The sequence below is a fragment of the Pyrgilauda ruficollis genome, unplaced genomic scaffold (assembly GCF_017590135.1).
Source record: "Pyrgilauda ruficollis isolate IOZ18807 unplaced genomic scaffold, ASM1759013v1 scaffold41, whole genome shotgun sequence".
NCBI classification, from domain to species: domain Eukaryota; kingdom Metazoa; phylum Chordata; class Aves; order Passeriformes; family Passeridae; genus Pyrgilauda; species Pyrgilauda ruficollis.
This window is the reverse complement of record NW_024525601.1, coordinates 1,570,495-1,586,370: the sequence shown is the minus strand read 5'-3', so window position 1 is coordinate 1,586,370 and position 15,876 is coordinate 1,570,495. Positions and strand designations below refer to the sequence as shown.

The window sequence follows — 15,876 nt, the reverse complement described above, 5'->3', positions numbered from 1 at the left end:
ACAAGATAATAGATAGTGTGAGTGGTGAGATGCAGGTTATACACTTCTAAAATTAATTTTTTGTACCAGGCACGCTTTGTTCTGTGTGCAATTGCTATCCAAGTGTATTTTCTTGCAAGGGAATATTTTTTTAATGGTATATAGACTCTGAAAACAGATATAAATGTTTGTTAATCACTAATGTCTGAAGAAAATATTATTGTGACTTAAGTCTTTTTTTTTGGTAGAGAAATAGTGAATGGAAATAGAGGAAATTCAGACATGTTTCTTGAAAGAAAATGGTAAAGCAAATTATTTGACTGTTGGCTAGTTCTGTAGTGAACTGAAGTGTAACTCTCATGTAACTGAGGTAGCAGAGGTGTATAAAAATGTATCCTGTTCAGATGATGCCTTTTTTTTTTTTTTTTTTTTTTTTTTTTTTTTTTTTTTTTTTGGTCCTTTTGTTACCTTCACTTTTTCTTTAAGCCTTTCCTGTTTCTAGATAATCATGCCTTCCACCAGCTAAGTGGTGGCTGAACTGCACAGGTTTCTGGCCTGGTAAAGACCATGATCTCTCTCTTATTCTGGTTCTCCTACAGAGTGTAATAGGAGTGATCAGCTAAATTACCTACTGCCTTTATTACCAGCCTCACGCCTGTAAAATTCATGGGTTAGGCATCAGAAGTAAGGAAATGAAAGGTATTACTGAATTTCTTTTTCTGGTTGAACTTCTTCGTGGTTATACCAAAAACTAAAAACAAAAAAAAAAAAAGCAAAAAAACCAAAACAAACAAACCCCCCAAAAAACCCCCAAACAAACAACCCAAAAGCAACCAACCAACCAAACAAACAAACAAAAAAAAAAGCCCCAATCAAACACCCTCAAATAAAACATAAGAGGATGATAATGAAAATTTCAATTTCCAGGCCAGATGGAAGTCAACTTTCCAGTCAGAAATTAGAATATTAAAAAGATGAAATCACTACAATCACAAGTGTTAACACTTGAAGTAATTTGAATTAATGTTTGAAGTGCAGAAAAAGGACCAGTCATAGGAAAAAAAGGCTGCTCTTCGGCAAGTGCACGTTAAATGTTTTTGTTTGCCTGTTCTGTAAATGCAGTTTTCTGTTCTTTATATTTTTTCTTTATTTTTCTTTTCATTCCTCTGGAGTGTCATCTTCCAGTCTTTCCCCTGGTCTTTGGTATTTTATTACCTTGGTTATTGGGCCAAGGCCTTAAGCAGATCACAGCCAAGGGCAGGACAAACGCTGAGTGCTCAGGAGCAGTGGGTGCTTCTGCTGCAGTGCTGAGGATGCTGCCTGCCCTCTGCTAGTGAGGCCATTAAGCATTCCAGCCTTGTTTTTACATTAGCAGAAATAAGAGTTTTGGGGTCCTAATTATGAGAGGTGGAAAGATGCTGAGCAATAACCATGTTGGCATGAACAGTAGCCTGGAGTGAGCCTGCAAGGTGCTGAACAGTGTTTGTATGACAATGGATAAAATACTGAACATTTCCTCCTGCTGGCTTATCCATCTGCAGTGTTGGGCTTCACAGCTGGGAGCAAGCCAAGGGTTGCAGAACACCTGAGAGGGATGCAAAAGCCGCAGGGTGTGGAGTATACCAGGAGCTTGCCCAGGGGCTGCTTCACTTGGAAACAGCAGAACCTCTGGTGTGGGAGCTACTGATGCTACTGGCAGTGCTGGGGGATTTTGGAGCAGAGCCACGTGGCAGCCCTGGAAGGGCACATGTGTGCACAGGGTGTGTGTGTCTGATGCCTTAGGGGAGATTTGTGTTGCAGTGTTGCTGGCTGTGCCTTTGTTGACCTGGTGTGGGGAGGGGGACACTATTCCTGTTAAACAGAAGTGTCCTGCTGGAATGTAGGTAGCTGCAGCTGAGCTGCTGCTGTGGCACTTTGCTGTTTGCTGGGACCAAACAAATATAAATCTTGCTTCCCAATGATTAGCTCTTAATGTCATCACCAGTGATTTCCAGGGGGACATTGAGGGGAAAGAGATTAACTGACTTACAGAGGTACTTAATGAGCTTCTGATGTTCCTAATTTCATTCCTTTTCCCTATCCTGGTGTCTTTGCATTGTTTTCTTTTATAAAGTAGATGTTGAATGAGTGCTGAACACTTGTACTGCCCCAGGCCTACTCCTGGCAGCAAATCCTTGCATCCATCACACAAGATGCTCACCCTGACCAGCCCCTGCCTCCCAGCACCAAGGGCAGCATTGCTGCTCAGGCTGGTCAGCTTGCATTAGAACCTGCGTTGGGAATGCCAGTCTTGGACGCCGAGCTCCAGGAGCACAGCTGTGAAAAATACTCCTCTCTGCCCTGTACCAGCTATTTCAGAATAAAAGGGGAACGTCAGGAGGGTGACAGAAAATACTCAGTAATATTGACAACTCAGGGATTTGTCATTATTTCAAATGTTAGTCTTTCCTGCTGGTCTTTAAATTATTTCCTACTGGCATTGGCATTATTCTGTCTGTTCCCTGCTGGTGTCCCTAGGCCACTCATTCTCATTTTCTTACTGACATGTGCAAAAGAAAGAAAATCCCACTAGGAACAGGAACCCAGTCTACAGCCAGAAGAGAGTGTGAGTGCTGTAGACCACCCTTCTTTGCCAAATCTTTTTGTTTGTACCAGTCATCATTTGGCAAGGGCTGGATGTGCTGTCTCCTTCAGGGACATGGGCTTGCTTCTCCTCAGGGAGTGCTGCCAAGAGGGACAGCGAGCTCGGCTGCTGCTCTTTGAAGTCTCCCACAGTAAAGTCATTTATGTTTAATAAGGGCAGGATTGTCCAGGAAATCTGCAGGTAGGAATAGACGTGAGGAGCGCTGGCTTTGGGTGGCACCTGAGTCGGTGTGTCACCTTGGGCAACTTGCTTCATCTCCAAACAAAGGAGGAAGGATAATAGTACTTGCTCCCTTCAGTTGAATGAAATGAAGATTACCTAAAGTGATGAAGTGCTGTGAAGTTGGGGAAATAAAAGTTTTAAAGCATTAAGTAACAGGAATAATTGCAGTAAGTGTAGGGAGGCAGATTACATGTGAGAGATTTGTCACTCTCCATAATTCTCTAATCTTCTCCTCGGTACCGTGCACTGCTCTGTTAGACAGCGTCACCTCTCCTGCCCTTGAGGAATCACTTTTAAAGGAATGAGAAATCCTGCTGGAACACTCATCATTCTGTTGGGGGCAACAAAATAGTTTGTTTTGCTTGTGTTTGTTGCTATCTTCAAAGCTGTGGTGGTCTGTATCACCCAGGAAGGTACCAGGAGGAATGAGCCCCTGTGCCTTCCTGGAGTGTTTTCAGCAAGCCACTGCTTTAATGTGGTGTAATGTACCACCTAGGGCCAACATCAGAAACTACACTGCTATCTGGAACATTTCACTTGCAAAAGAAGTGTGTGTATTTGTGTGTGTATGTTTTTTGTATAAAAATAAAATAAAAATCTGGGTTAAGGAGAAAAGAGGGACCTTCTTAATAATTGTAATGCATTTTAGAAAGTGAAAAACTGACTTTTGTTTCTCAGAAAACATGATTTCAGGCAAAGCTCTATTTTGCAGAAACTTAATAGTGGAGAAAGCCTGTAAATCTCCTTAACAGTCAGCAGAAAAAGAAAAGTTTGGATTATATGGGATTGTCATGGTTTAACCCCAGCTGGCAACTGTGTACTAAGCACCACACAGCCACTTGCTCCCAGCAGGCTGGGGTGGAGAATTGGGAGAGTAGAAGTGAGAACTCCTGGGCTGAGATAAGACAGTGTCATAGGGAGAGCAAAACAAGGAATTCATTCACCACTGCCCAGGGCCAGGCACGTGTCCTTCCATTTCCAGGGCATCGGTGCTCCGTGGTGTGTTACAGTGACTTGGGAACACAAATGCTCTTGCTCCCAAAGTCCCTCTTTGCTTCCTCTTCCCCAGGCTCTACGTACTGATCATGATGCTATATGGTCTGGAATGTCCCTTTGGTCACTTGGGTCAGCTGTCCGGGCTGTGTCCCCTCCCAGCTCCTTGTGCACCCTCAGCCTCCTTGCTGCTGAGGTGAGGAGCAGAATGGCCCTGACTGTGTAAAGACAATTCATCAATCATGAAAATATCCCTGGGTTATCAACACTGTTTTCCTCACTAATCTAAGACATGGCTCCATACTGCCATTGCTACTGTGAAAGAAATTAACTCTATCCCAGCTTTAACAAGCACAGGAATCCTCTTGCTTTATTACAGCTTGAGGAAAACTTTTGCTGAATGTCAATTTTTACCTATAATTTCTGCTGAGTTAAAAATCATTCTTCTGGTAAATGTCTTTCCTGCTGGCTGTCAATGGGCTGATGCTTAGCTGAGGCAGTTGGATGACAGTATGTGCTGCAGTATTTAAAAGTGTCCTCCAAAATTCATCTTCTTACACTGTTTAATTCTGGAGGTCTAAAGCTTTGTAAGATATGAAATAGCAAATTATCCTAGGTTTATGGAGTCTCCTAAGCTCTAAATACTGAGTTTAATAATCAACACCATGAGATAATTAAGTAATCACTCAGCTGGATTTATTAAATGATGCTGCTATTTCAAAACCTAATCACAAAATTAATTTCTGTAAATTATGGTGAAACCCAAGAATGGCAATGGTCAGCAAAAGACATAGGTGGTTCCCTAAGATTTTTCATGCTTGGTGTTATTGGTAGGTGCTAGGATTTTAATTGCAAAGCCCAACAATGTTAAAAATGTATACAGTATAGGGAATGAATGCATAAGCTTTCTTGCCTTGTTACTTTTAAGTATTGAAGCTCATGCCTGAAGTCTCTTGAACAAGGAGCACATTGAGGTGGCCTAGCTATTGACAGTCTATAAGAAGCAGGTAAATGAGGTACTGCCCTCATCAAAATATGGGTAAATTGCATTTGCTCAGGTTTAGCCTTGTTTGCACATACCTGATAACTACTTGTACAAATCCCTAATATAAATACAAATGCTGTCAGTTCTCATCTGATTTTCTCTGTTATGAGCACAGGGGAAGCATTTTAGCTTTCAAAGGAAGATCTGTAAGCATAGGGACAAGCAGAGAGCGAGAACTAACACTTTCCCTCAGTATAAGTCACCCCAGATTGGTCAGGGTGGTCCTTGCACATTATTTCCTAAATCTACATCTCGGGGTGGAGGGGTGTAGTCATGGGGATATTTTTCTTCTGCAGCACTTTATTCTCATCTGTGCCTCTTTCCATCACCCCAAGATCAGTGGAGTTGGTGGGCACCAACCCTAGGGTTAGATAGTATCTACCCAATAGAGGGGAAGGGGAGTTTCCCTTAAATAAAGACTCAGAAAGGTAGGTAGTAAGTCTCCTGTGGTAGATGCAGTGATTTCAGGAGGGCAGAAATTCTGTGTTGGGTCACAGAATCACGCCTCGGTGAGGAGAGGATTCTGTGCTGTGTCATTGGACCAACCATGGTGAGGTTGATCTGCACGTGTGTGAGCCTGGTATTTTCCAAGTGTGGGCATGCTGAGCACATGTTACCCAGCCATCTGCTTGGGGAGTTCTTCTGGCTCCTGGGATAGAGATCTTGCTGGGGGTTGGCTGCTGCCAAATCATTTATTCAGCCTGCTGCTCTCTCCAGGGGAAACCTTAGGGAAGGGAGGAGCTACAGGTGAAGTGTAGGACATACTGTCACAGGAACGACATTGTTACATATCCTTGCATTCTAAGGATCTCACAGCCTCAGAATTCAACTGCATCCCAAGCTGTTTACCTTCTCAAGTAGGGTAAACTTGAGTGGGGAGAGCTTTGGTCTCCTTTGTTCTCATCTTGATGTGACTATCCCAGTGCCCTGGTTACACTCATTGGGATCCTTGTAGCAGCTGCAGTGCTTCAGGCAGGGCCTTTGACTGTTCTGGGATTCAGGCATCAGCAGTAGAAGTAACAGGCAACTCCTCTCTTCTAACAAGTTATTTCTGTTAGGCATGGCTGGTAGCAGATCTGGGAGTCTTGGCTCAGTGAGCACGTCCTGTTCCATCTCCATGCAAGGAGTTTTTGTCCATATGCTGCACCATCTCTCTCAGCTCTTCTTACCCTCTTGCCTTTGGGGAGATGGGCCCTAGAATGGAAGTCATTTGCACGTTCTCACCAGCAGCTCCTTCTCATAAGGGAGTTTAAGTAATATGAATGGTGGAGGTAGATTTTATTTCTTTCTGGGTTGGCTTGTTGGTTTTGCCTTTTTTTCCTCTCTTCTGAGCCTGTAACTCAGGAGCAGTTAATTGAGAACTTTAGCTTTGACTAATATGTTTTACAAACAGTTGCAATGGGTTTGGAGCCTGTAGGGTCAACTGCTGATAACCTGATTGCCTTTAGTTGTGCAACCAGACCCTCAGATATTTCAAAATAAGGGCACCTGGGTGCTGAAGGAATGGAAAGGAATGTGTGCAGAAGTATGTATATACGTGTATGTATGTGTATAGTTCCACAGTTAAGAATTTCTTCAACTGACAGAACCACATCTAGGCACTGAAATAAGTGTCTCTGCATAAGATTTGTGTTTCATGTCTTTGCAAAGGGGAATACTTGGGGAAGTTGTAAATAATTGCAGTTGTCAGCCTCTCTCTATCTTTGCTCTTTAAAGCTACGGAAGAGAAGTGTACCAGCTTTGCTATTCAGAGCATTTCCCTTAGCAGCTGAATCCTGTGGGAGAGTCCTCTTAGAGCAGCTTTTCTCTGCAGTGGACTCTCCTGACAAGATCACAGACAGCATTTGGTCTCTGAGTGTCATGATGAACATCTAGTTGGGTCTATTTTTACTTCTGAAATATGTTGAAAGATGCCATGGTGAGAAGAAGCAGTACAGTAAGATTTGGAAGCAGTCTATACATGGTAATGCTTTTGGGGACAGTATGTGTTTTCCTTCCAGTTTCTGAAATTTCTTATGTATGTAAAACTTGAATTAGCATCAAGAACATAGTCTTGACTATCAATATTTTGATTTTCTCTTTGTGCACCAAAATTGAAATTCTGTGCTTTATAGCTGCTCTGATATGTCCTTTTCAGCTTCAAAATTTTTCAATAAAATAAATTCACTGCGGGAGTTACTGCTACTGCAAACAGTTAATTGAGAAGAAAAATAATGATACACCTTAAGCTATTTTCCCTTATTGACATACTGTTCTTCACCCCTTTATTCCGCCCTGAGTGCTAGTATGATGTCAGAACAGCATTTCAAGGTGTGAGAGGGAAAATATTTTTACCTGAGAAGGTGGTTGGAGAAGTGGGTGGAAACGTGGCTGAAACCTCAGCTGCTTTAACTACTGTTTATGGTGGGAATTGGGCAACTGACAGTTTTGACCAGATTATCCCTGGGTTTAGTGTGTCTGTCACTTCACTGAGATTACAGACGCCAGGTTTTGTTGTGAACTGTTTTGCCGTGCTGTGTAATCGGGATTCTGGCTGGCAGACCTTTGTCAGACCTGCCACCCTTGCTGCTTTGGGAGGTGACAGGTACCTGCTCAGCACACAGGTGCTGAGGTGTCTCCTGTCATCTCCATGCGTTGCCACACACTCTCAGACACCACCAGCTTGCGGCATCCTTACGGCCTGTGGGGCTGGGTGCTGTGGATGACATCTTGGCACTTGCAAAATGGACCACGCTTGACTTGCCTGGGAGCAGAGCTGCTCTTTGCTGATGTTTTGGAAAGAAAGGGGTGGGATGTTGCTTGTTTAGCTACTGGAGACAGCCAGTCCTTAGAAGATGACTGTTGGTAAGAGCTGGTAAGAGTGATAATGAGGCAGAATGGTGATGTGTTCTATTAATTTTTCTTTTTTTGTTGTTTTTTTCCGCATTTCAGGAGGGGTGCTTGTGGCCTTCAGAAAGCTCGGTTTCGCGCCAGGGTGCTTCAGAGGTACTGACAGATTTCTGACTATCTTCACCAAGATTTCTTTTTTTTCCCTGTAATTTGTATTTGGTTCCTTTCAAAAACATGCATCTATTTTTTGTAAAGGAAGCTTTTTCAGTGTAGTTCACACTGTCATCTAAGCCCGCCTTAACACGCATTTCATAAATTCCTGAGACCTTTTCATAATGAAATTCTGCCTACCTGACACCTCATCTCCATCAGCAACTCCTTGTGTCATAGTAGGCATTCACAAGTGATGGAGGTGTGTCTCTCCCACAGTGGCTCAGTAATTTGAGTATTCATTGGAAGCTGGGAGACCAGTTCCCCTTGTCTCTGAACTTTTCTTGGATTTACAACACATATCCTATCACCAGTGTCTCCCTTCTTCCAGCTAGCACAGATTCCTTGTCTATGTAATAATTTGTGGATGTATTGCTCTGAGTGGTCCAGCTGTCCTGTGACAAGCAGCAGAACTTCCTGGTGGTTGGCCCTGCATCGGTGAAGGTCAGGGATGGAAGACCCTGCAGGGATCCAAAAAAGAGAAGAGCAGTTTGATAGCTCTAGATCTGAGAAGCTGCTGTGTCTGTCCAGATCTGGGATAGACCAAGTGAGGAACAGCAGCACCTCACAGAGCATCTTGAAAGCTTCCTTTGTAAAACCTGTCCTTTTCCAGGGTTTTAATATACCAGGGGCATACTTTCCATCACAATGCAGAAGTTTTATAGGTTCTCGCCAGAGGCTGAGTTCTGGCTGAGAACTGAGGGGGAGGAGGACACCTGATACACTCTGATGGTGAAGGTGTGAGATATGCTGAGCCTTTACAAATTGTACTAAAATGACCATCTGAATTCTTTGGGGATGCATTAACTCTGAGTAGGAGGTGGAAGCTCAGACTGCAGCTGAAATTCAGTACTGGGACATTGTTGTAGAACTAATCGATTACCCAGACTAGAGAGAATTAATTTCCTGGTTTCAGAAACAGAATAATTTGTTTTTGCTCAGAATGTTTTAATGTCAGAAGGAGCTGTGTGGGATCTTGGGCTTCCTTTGTGCAGCTGTTCTCGAGTGTCCTGGATCCTTCCTGCACCTCCTGCCTCTTCACCTGCAGGCATGTGGCCGCACATGTGCACGGTATCTGCTGGGTTTAACCAGCAAAAAGAAGCATTCTGTGTTTTATCAGTTTGTTGCGAGGATTGGAGCACCCGCGGCGCTTTGCGCAGAGGTGGAGTCACGCGTGTCTCTCTTCCCGTTTCAGATCATGTACGCCCCAAGGTCCAGGGACAGGTTTACCACCCCATCTTTTATGCAGCGGGACCGTTTCAGTCGCTTCCAGCCCACTTACCCTTACATGCAGCATGAGATTGACCTTCCTCCGACCATCTCCCTCTCGGACGGCGAGGAGCCGCCGCCGTACCAGGGCCCGTGCACCCTGCAGCTCCGGGACCCCGAGCAGCAGATGGAGCTCAACCGGGAATCCGTCAGGGCGCCGCCCAACCGAACCATTTTTGATAGCGACTTGATAGACATCTCTATGTACAATGGGGGTCCCTGCCCACCCAGCAGCAACTCGGGCATAAGTGCAACCAACTATAGCAGTAATGGAAGGATGGAAGGACCACCCCCGACGTACAGCGAGGTCATGGGGCATTACCCAGGCTCCTCTTTTTTCCATCACCAGCACAGCAACATGCCTCCTTCCTCGCAGAGGGGGAGCAGACTTCAGTTTCAGCAGAACAATTCAGAGAGCACAATAGTCCCCAGCAAAGGCCAGGACCGGAAGCCAGGAAACCTGGTCTAAGTTACCTGAGCAGGTGCGTTTGGACTGAAGACAGGAGACCCAAGCAGGGTGGTGGAGGAAGACCCCCGTGCACGGTGTTGTTACGTTTCACGTGGTACAACTGAGTAAAACCAAACGTGCAAACCAGTTCTTTGTTTCTGATTCCTTTCAGGGGAATTGCATGCAAAGCAGATTGAAAGAAATACAAACTTCCATTCAGTTTGTCTATGAGCAGTGTTTCAGGGGAAAGGGGGGGATATATTATTTTTTTTTAATAAACTATTTCAATTATTTAATTCTAAAAGTTAACTTAGCACAGAAATGAGGCTTGTACAGCCTGTTTTATACTCACTGAATGGCAGAAGGAAGAAGGTGGTTTTGCTAGATAAATGGGGGAAGAATTGGCCAGTTTGCTTTTTTTTTTCTCCCAGGGTGTGAATTTTTTTTTAATATGAAACAAAATTCCTGTTCTGTGTGCCAAGGTATAAAGTTGAGAACTTAGATGAATGCAAGGAATTAATTTGTGTTGTGATAAATGTGTTTTAAAAAGTTGCACTATCTTACTGTTTTAAAAAAAATATATATGAGGGAACTGTTTTATGTGAAGTTCTTCTATATGTTGTTGTTTCACCTGTGGAATAATGATAGAGCCCTAGAAGTAATCTGGAGGAGTTTGTCCCCTCCCCCCGGGTTTGCTAAAAGATGGGGACAGGACTTAGCCTAACATCTCTTGACTTCTACAATTCAAAAAATACAGGGACACTTGACTTTGCAATAATTTGCATTCAAATAACAGTGTATCAATGAAGTGTCTTGGAGACTTTTGGATGGAAGAAGGCAAATGTGAAATCCCAGCATTTTCCATCACTTAAGGTTTAGCTGTTTTGCAGTGTAGACTATTTCTTTCATAAATGGCAAAACTACAATTCCCAGATGCGTTGATTTGTATTGATTCTAAGTGCTGCCATTCTTTTCCTTTCCATAATGCAGTGTCACCAGTACTTACTGCTCTAGAGATTTTTGTCCTCACTGTAGCCTGAAATGTATTTAGTCACATATCATGACATTATGCAATAAATCGTTTGAAAATGCAGGGTGGGGTTTTTTCCCCTGCTCTGCTGTTCAAGTACGTGAGGCTGTTGTGGTTTTCGCTTTCCATTTCATCCTTTCAGGTGCTGAAGTTCAGTCCTGGAGGTCCATCCTGTTGAAGTGAAGGGGGCCCTTGTGGCTAAACCCCCCCATGGTGTTTTTGCAGCAGTACCAAGAGCGCTCGTGGCAGCGGTGCCAGGTCCTGCCGCATCCCTGGCAGGGTCATGGGAGCACCAGGAATTCTCCCTGCAAACCATTTTGCTCTGGGCCCTGTTGCAGAAACCCTTCTGGGTGCATGATGTCTGCGTGACGCCAGCAGGACTGTGCTCATGGGTAAAGGTGACTCATGTGTTCACCAAGTGTCTGTAAGCCCTGATTTTTGCTATACTGGCCTGGAGAGTAGTTGGGAAGTGTTACCTGCCTGTGTCGTGGCATGTGGGCTGTTTCTCCACTGGCTGTTCCCTTGTGGAAGCACGCGCGGTGCCAGAACTCAGTTGACAGAAGGTGATAGTGGCATCACAAGCACATGAAAAAGCACAAATTGCACTTAAAATGCATTTTGGAAATGGACTTAAAAGTAAGAATCTTTAGAGTCTTAGCTTGAATAGTTTCTAATATATAGGTGTATGAGGGTGTCATAGACCTTTTCACTTTAAGATCTTTCACTTTTTTCTGTTTTCCTGAGCCTTGTGCTTGGTTGCGGGCAGCAGCTGCTGAGTGCCCCAAGGGCACCGATGCCCTGGTCCCAGGGCTGGAGGCTGGATTTCTGCAGGGCTTCTGTACACGAGGGACTCTGATAACTGAAGTGCATCTTTGATCTATGCAGAGTTTTAATGCCAAAACAGTGTGTGTGAGTGTGTGTGTGTGTGTCTGTGTGCGTGTGTCTTTTGGGCCTCAGTGTAGATTTGTTTTCTTCATAAGTTAATTTGATTTTATTCTAGTTTAGAAAACATTTGTATAACTGTTAGTCTGAATACACAGCCCCATTTGTCTCTGTGATTGTTGTTTTGGTCTGAGTCATGCTGGTAATGCAGAGTAAAGCTGCCTTTTATTGTATGTATTAATTGAAGGGAGAGATAGAGATTGTATGGTGGGGTTCACTTACATTTTTTCCTCTCAGACTCGCAGGACAGGTGTTTAGAAGATGACTAGGTGGCTTTCAGTCAGCTGGGGCTCTCATCACTGTCTGATTCCTGGGAATAAAAGCTGTGAAATTAGATTTTTGCAAAGAACCTACGAGCCTAATTCTTAGTTAAAAACAACAAACAAATAAACAAAACTGAACCAGAGGACAAAGCCAGCAAATGTTGGTTTTGGTCTTCAGTGACTTCTGTCACTTGAGGAGTGAGCCTTTAAGCCAGAGAATGTGTGTGCCTACACAGATACTGTGCTGTTGCCTAAATGAGGATTGTTTAGCCGAGAAGCCTTCAGGTGAGAGCAGCTGGAACTCAGTTGTCATGGCAGAGCACACCTGGACTGGGCCCTGGGCTTGGGCGGGTTGAAGACCAACTTTCCCCATGTACAGATCTCAGCAAAGTGAGCCTTGAAGTTGCCTTCAAAGTCGCCTCTTGGGAACTTTCTTTAAAAACAGCCCTTTGCCATCTTTTACCCTCTCTGCATGCCAGTGGATTTATGCACTTCCCATTAACATTGTCCAGTATGCTGTCTCTTAATTTTTCTTGGCTGAGAAAAATTTTCTGCCTGGAAAATGTAGCCTTTTCCAGTTCTTTAGAAAAGATTTATTTAAAAATAACTTGGTATTTGCTCACCTAATAGTTGCATCTCCTCTTGCATCTTTGTCTTCTCATCCTAGAATCATAGACCAAGCTGAGCTGGAAGGGACCTATCAGGAACATTGAATCCAACTGCTGGCCCTGCACAGAACTGTCCCCAAGAGTCACACCATGTCCTGAGAGCACTGTCCAAATGCTTCTTGAACTCTGTCAGGCTTGGTGCTTGGGGGAGTCTGTTCCAGTGCCCAGCCACCTTCTGGGGAAAGAATAGTTTCCTAATACCCAACCTAAACTGCCCCTGGGACAGCTTCCAGCCATTTCCTTGGATCCTGTCACTGATCAACAGGGTGAGGAGATCAGTGCCTGCCCCTTGTCTTTTCCCCATGAGGAAGTTGTAACTACGCTGAGGTCTCCCCTCAGTCTCCTCTGGGCTGGACAAAGAAAGTAACCTCAGCCACTCCTCATGTGGCTTCCCCTTGGGACCCTTCTTCATCCTCATGGCCCTTCTTTGGACACTCTCTAATGGCTTTAATGTCATGCTCTGCTTTCCCAAATGTAATGTGCTGACTCTCAGCTTCGGGAGTGTAGTGATTAGTTTATTTGCTATAGGTGAGCTTCCAGTCTGCTTTGGGGCCTCTTTTAGCAGTAAATGGGCTATTTTCTGATGGATATTAGTGCTCTCCAGTGGAAAGGCAGTCAACAGTGTAACATTGAAACGCTTTGTTTTTCTATTTTTCTTCCATTGACTTGGTAGAGAATCTGCTCTTGATAACAGAACAGAATGGTAAAAGAAATACCTGAATTAAATAGCACTATCAATCTTTAAAGGCTTAGTGAGTGAGCTCTGAATTGGTGAGCTCTGAAGATAGGTAATTCTATGAAGCATTTATGGAAGACCAGCTTTGAAAATACCCAGAATTGATAGACTGCATTCCAGAGCCACTCAATGAAACTTTGTATAAATTATAAAAGATTTCTGCAAACACTGTAGCGTTAATTGTCTAGATTTTGTCTCCATACTGATCTTCTGGCTTATGTGTCTCATGCATAAAACCCATGTAATATGTGTGTGGTGTTTTCTATGTGATGGATCATATTTGCCTGAATTCTGGTTGCATCTTCTGACTTTGCCCAGTAACTCGTGTTCCCAAAATTCAGTATAGTGATGTTCCTACTTTAGAAATTTTCCAGTTAAAAGATTTTTTTTCTTTTAAATGCACCTTTATGAAATAAAGTTTTGTGACCTCTGTCCTACTGCAAAGACTAATTTTTCCCTTACATGTCTTGGCATGGCTCTTTTCTTGATGATGAATATGCCCCATCTTTGATGTTTTTGTATGATCTTTCAGGGCTAGAAATGCATGGGGTTTAGCAAAGGAAAAAAATGGTTTCTCTCCCAGTTTACCAATGGAGCACTTGGCACTTAGCTCTAATTCTGTACCTATGTCTGGAACAATTGTGGTTGGGCTCCTCGCAGTGCTGGACAGGCAGACTGAGTGAGATGCTGCTTAAAAGGTGTGAGTGAGGGACAGGAAGAGGGGTGCCCAGCCAACAGCGCAGTGTTCAGATCCCTTTCCTGGCATGTGTGGCACGTGCACAATTCACAGGAATTTGCGTAATAGGATGTTTTCATCAGGGAGGATCTAATAATGCTTTTCCTGGTCTTGTCACTGATGAACTCTGCATGTAGGCCAGTCTTGGGCTGATGGGACTTTATTACAGCATGAATTTCCCCTGGGAGTATGAAAACTCAAGCATACACCCCCTGTACAAGTTCCTGATGGCTAGTGAGGAAGATGATTGTGTTCCTGCATTCATGGAATCTGCAGGAGCCATGAGTTAAGCTGTGCTTCATTTGGCCTTTTATTACTGCTTGCCCGTTTCTTACACCAGTTTCTCCCAGCTGGAAGCTGCTTCTGTTATGCCAAATCCCAGAATGTTTTTGTTGCAGATACATTTTTATTAAAAAATGTCATTGAGAGTTCTTGTTTTTTTTCTGTGAATGAGGTGCAGGGAAGGGTAAGGAGCAGAATTGCATTGTTTATTAAGGAATGCACTTTGCAATGGAGAAGCAGTCCTTGTCCTGCTGAAGAGCCCTGTGTGGAGGCTGTCTGGAAGGAACAGTGCTGTCTGAGGCAGTCGTTTCTAACCCTGCCAGGTAGTGAGATATCAGGCCTTAGAACTGACACTCTAATCTGTAAGGAATGTTTGAATGCTTTAGAGAAGATTGATCGCTAACCTTTCTCTGACTCTATCCCTGAACGCTCACGGTAGCTAAGGTAACCTGATTTTGTAGGTTAGGAAAAACAAAATAGTAAGTTGGTAAAAAATAGACATATGTCAATATTTTTCTTTGCCTTTTTTTTCCCCCTCTCCCCAAGGATAAACAATAGGCTTGCTGGCACATTTGAAAGTATTTAGGATTATTCACAGGTTCTCTCTGGTCATTACAGTTAAGTCATGTCCATGCACATACAGACCTGTGTGCAGACTTGTCCCCTTGATTCTGTCTGTATTAGTTTCTATTCCGTGATCACCTTCCAGAAGTGCTAAATGGCTCTGTGTTGTGCTCTCAGTAACAATGGCAGGTCATTTGTCAAACAGCAGGAAGCCTGAGGAATATTTGGTTTTCAGTCTTGTAAATGTCATGACCTATGTTTTTTATCTGTAGGGAGCTTTCTTGCTGCACCTATTCTTGCCTGTGACCTGGTGTGCTCGTGCACCTTCCATCCAACAGCTCTCTCTCCTTCTGGGTGAGCTTTGAGAAATCCCTGTGCTTTGGGATAACCCTAATGCAGAACCTTGTGTATTGATGTACAGGAAGGAAGTAATACTAGTGTACCCTAAATCTCATAAGCATGTTTTTTCAGACCTAGCTGATGATGAGAACCAAGTGATCCTTCTGTGCAGTGGGTTCAGATGAAGTCTGGCTTTTGGTTACATCCTTGCTTTTTAGATAAAGCTGTTGCACATAATTTAATTACACGTCTGCTCTTTCTCTGCACTGTGTTGCCCGCTTGCCAACCAATACAATTACAGCTTTTCTCCTACACTAGCCCCAAATGTGTCAATCATTTCAGTCCCGGGAAAGAGGCAGTCTTGCTTAGTTGTCTGAGACCTGTTGAGGCCTTCTAGAAGGTGGAATAGTCCCTTGTGAGGATGTGTTGAACTTCAAGAGGTTTCCCATCCAAAAACTGGTCTGTATGTTTCATTAGGAAATTCAAGTTTAAGGTTTTGAGAGTATGCTGACTGAAAATGTTGGCAGGATTTTTCTTTTGTAGTTAATATATTGTTTGCTAGCCTAGCCTCACTAATCAGAGATGTAAATTATCTTTTGAGCCACCTCTGATTGCATTTTTGGGCTGGCAAAAAGCCTCGTTGGGCACACTTGCACCAGGAAAAAAAAAAAAAAAAA

The 15,876-nt window shown here is 43.6% G+C and overlaps 1 protein-coding gene across 4 annotated transcripts in view; it reads left to right on the top strand.

Moving 5' to 3' along the window:
• LDLRAD4 (low density lipoprotein receptor class A domain containing 4) overlaps positions 1–15,858 on the top strand; it is a 235,944-nt gene extending 220,086 nt beyond the window's left edge. For all 4 annotated transcript variants that reach the window (XM_041477592.1, XM_041477594.1, XM_041477593.1 and 1 more), the window contains 2 exons: positions 7,815–7,868; positions 9,118–15,858. In XM_041477592.1, the coding sequence (XP_041333526.1) occupies positions 7,815–7,868; positions 9,118–9,660 (597 nt within the window). In that variant the 3' untranslated portion in view covers positions 9,661–15,858. The remainder of the gene's footprint in view (positions 1–7,814; positions 7,869–9,117) is intronic.
• The last annotated feature ends 18 nt before the right edge of the window (positions 15,859–15,876 follow it).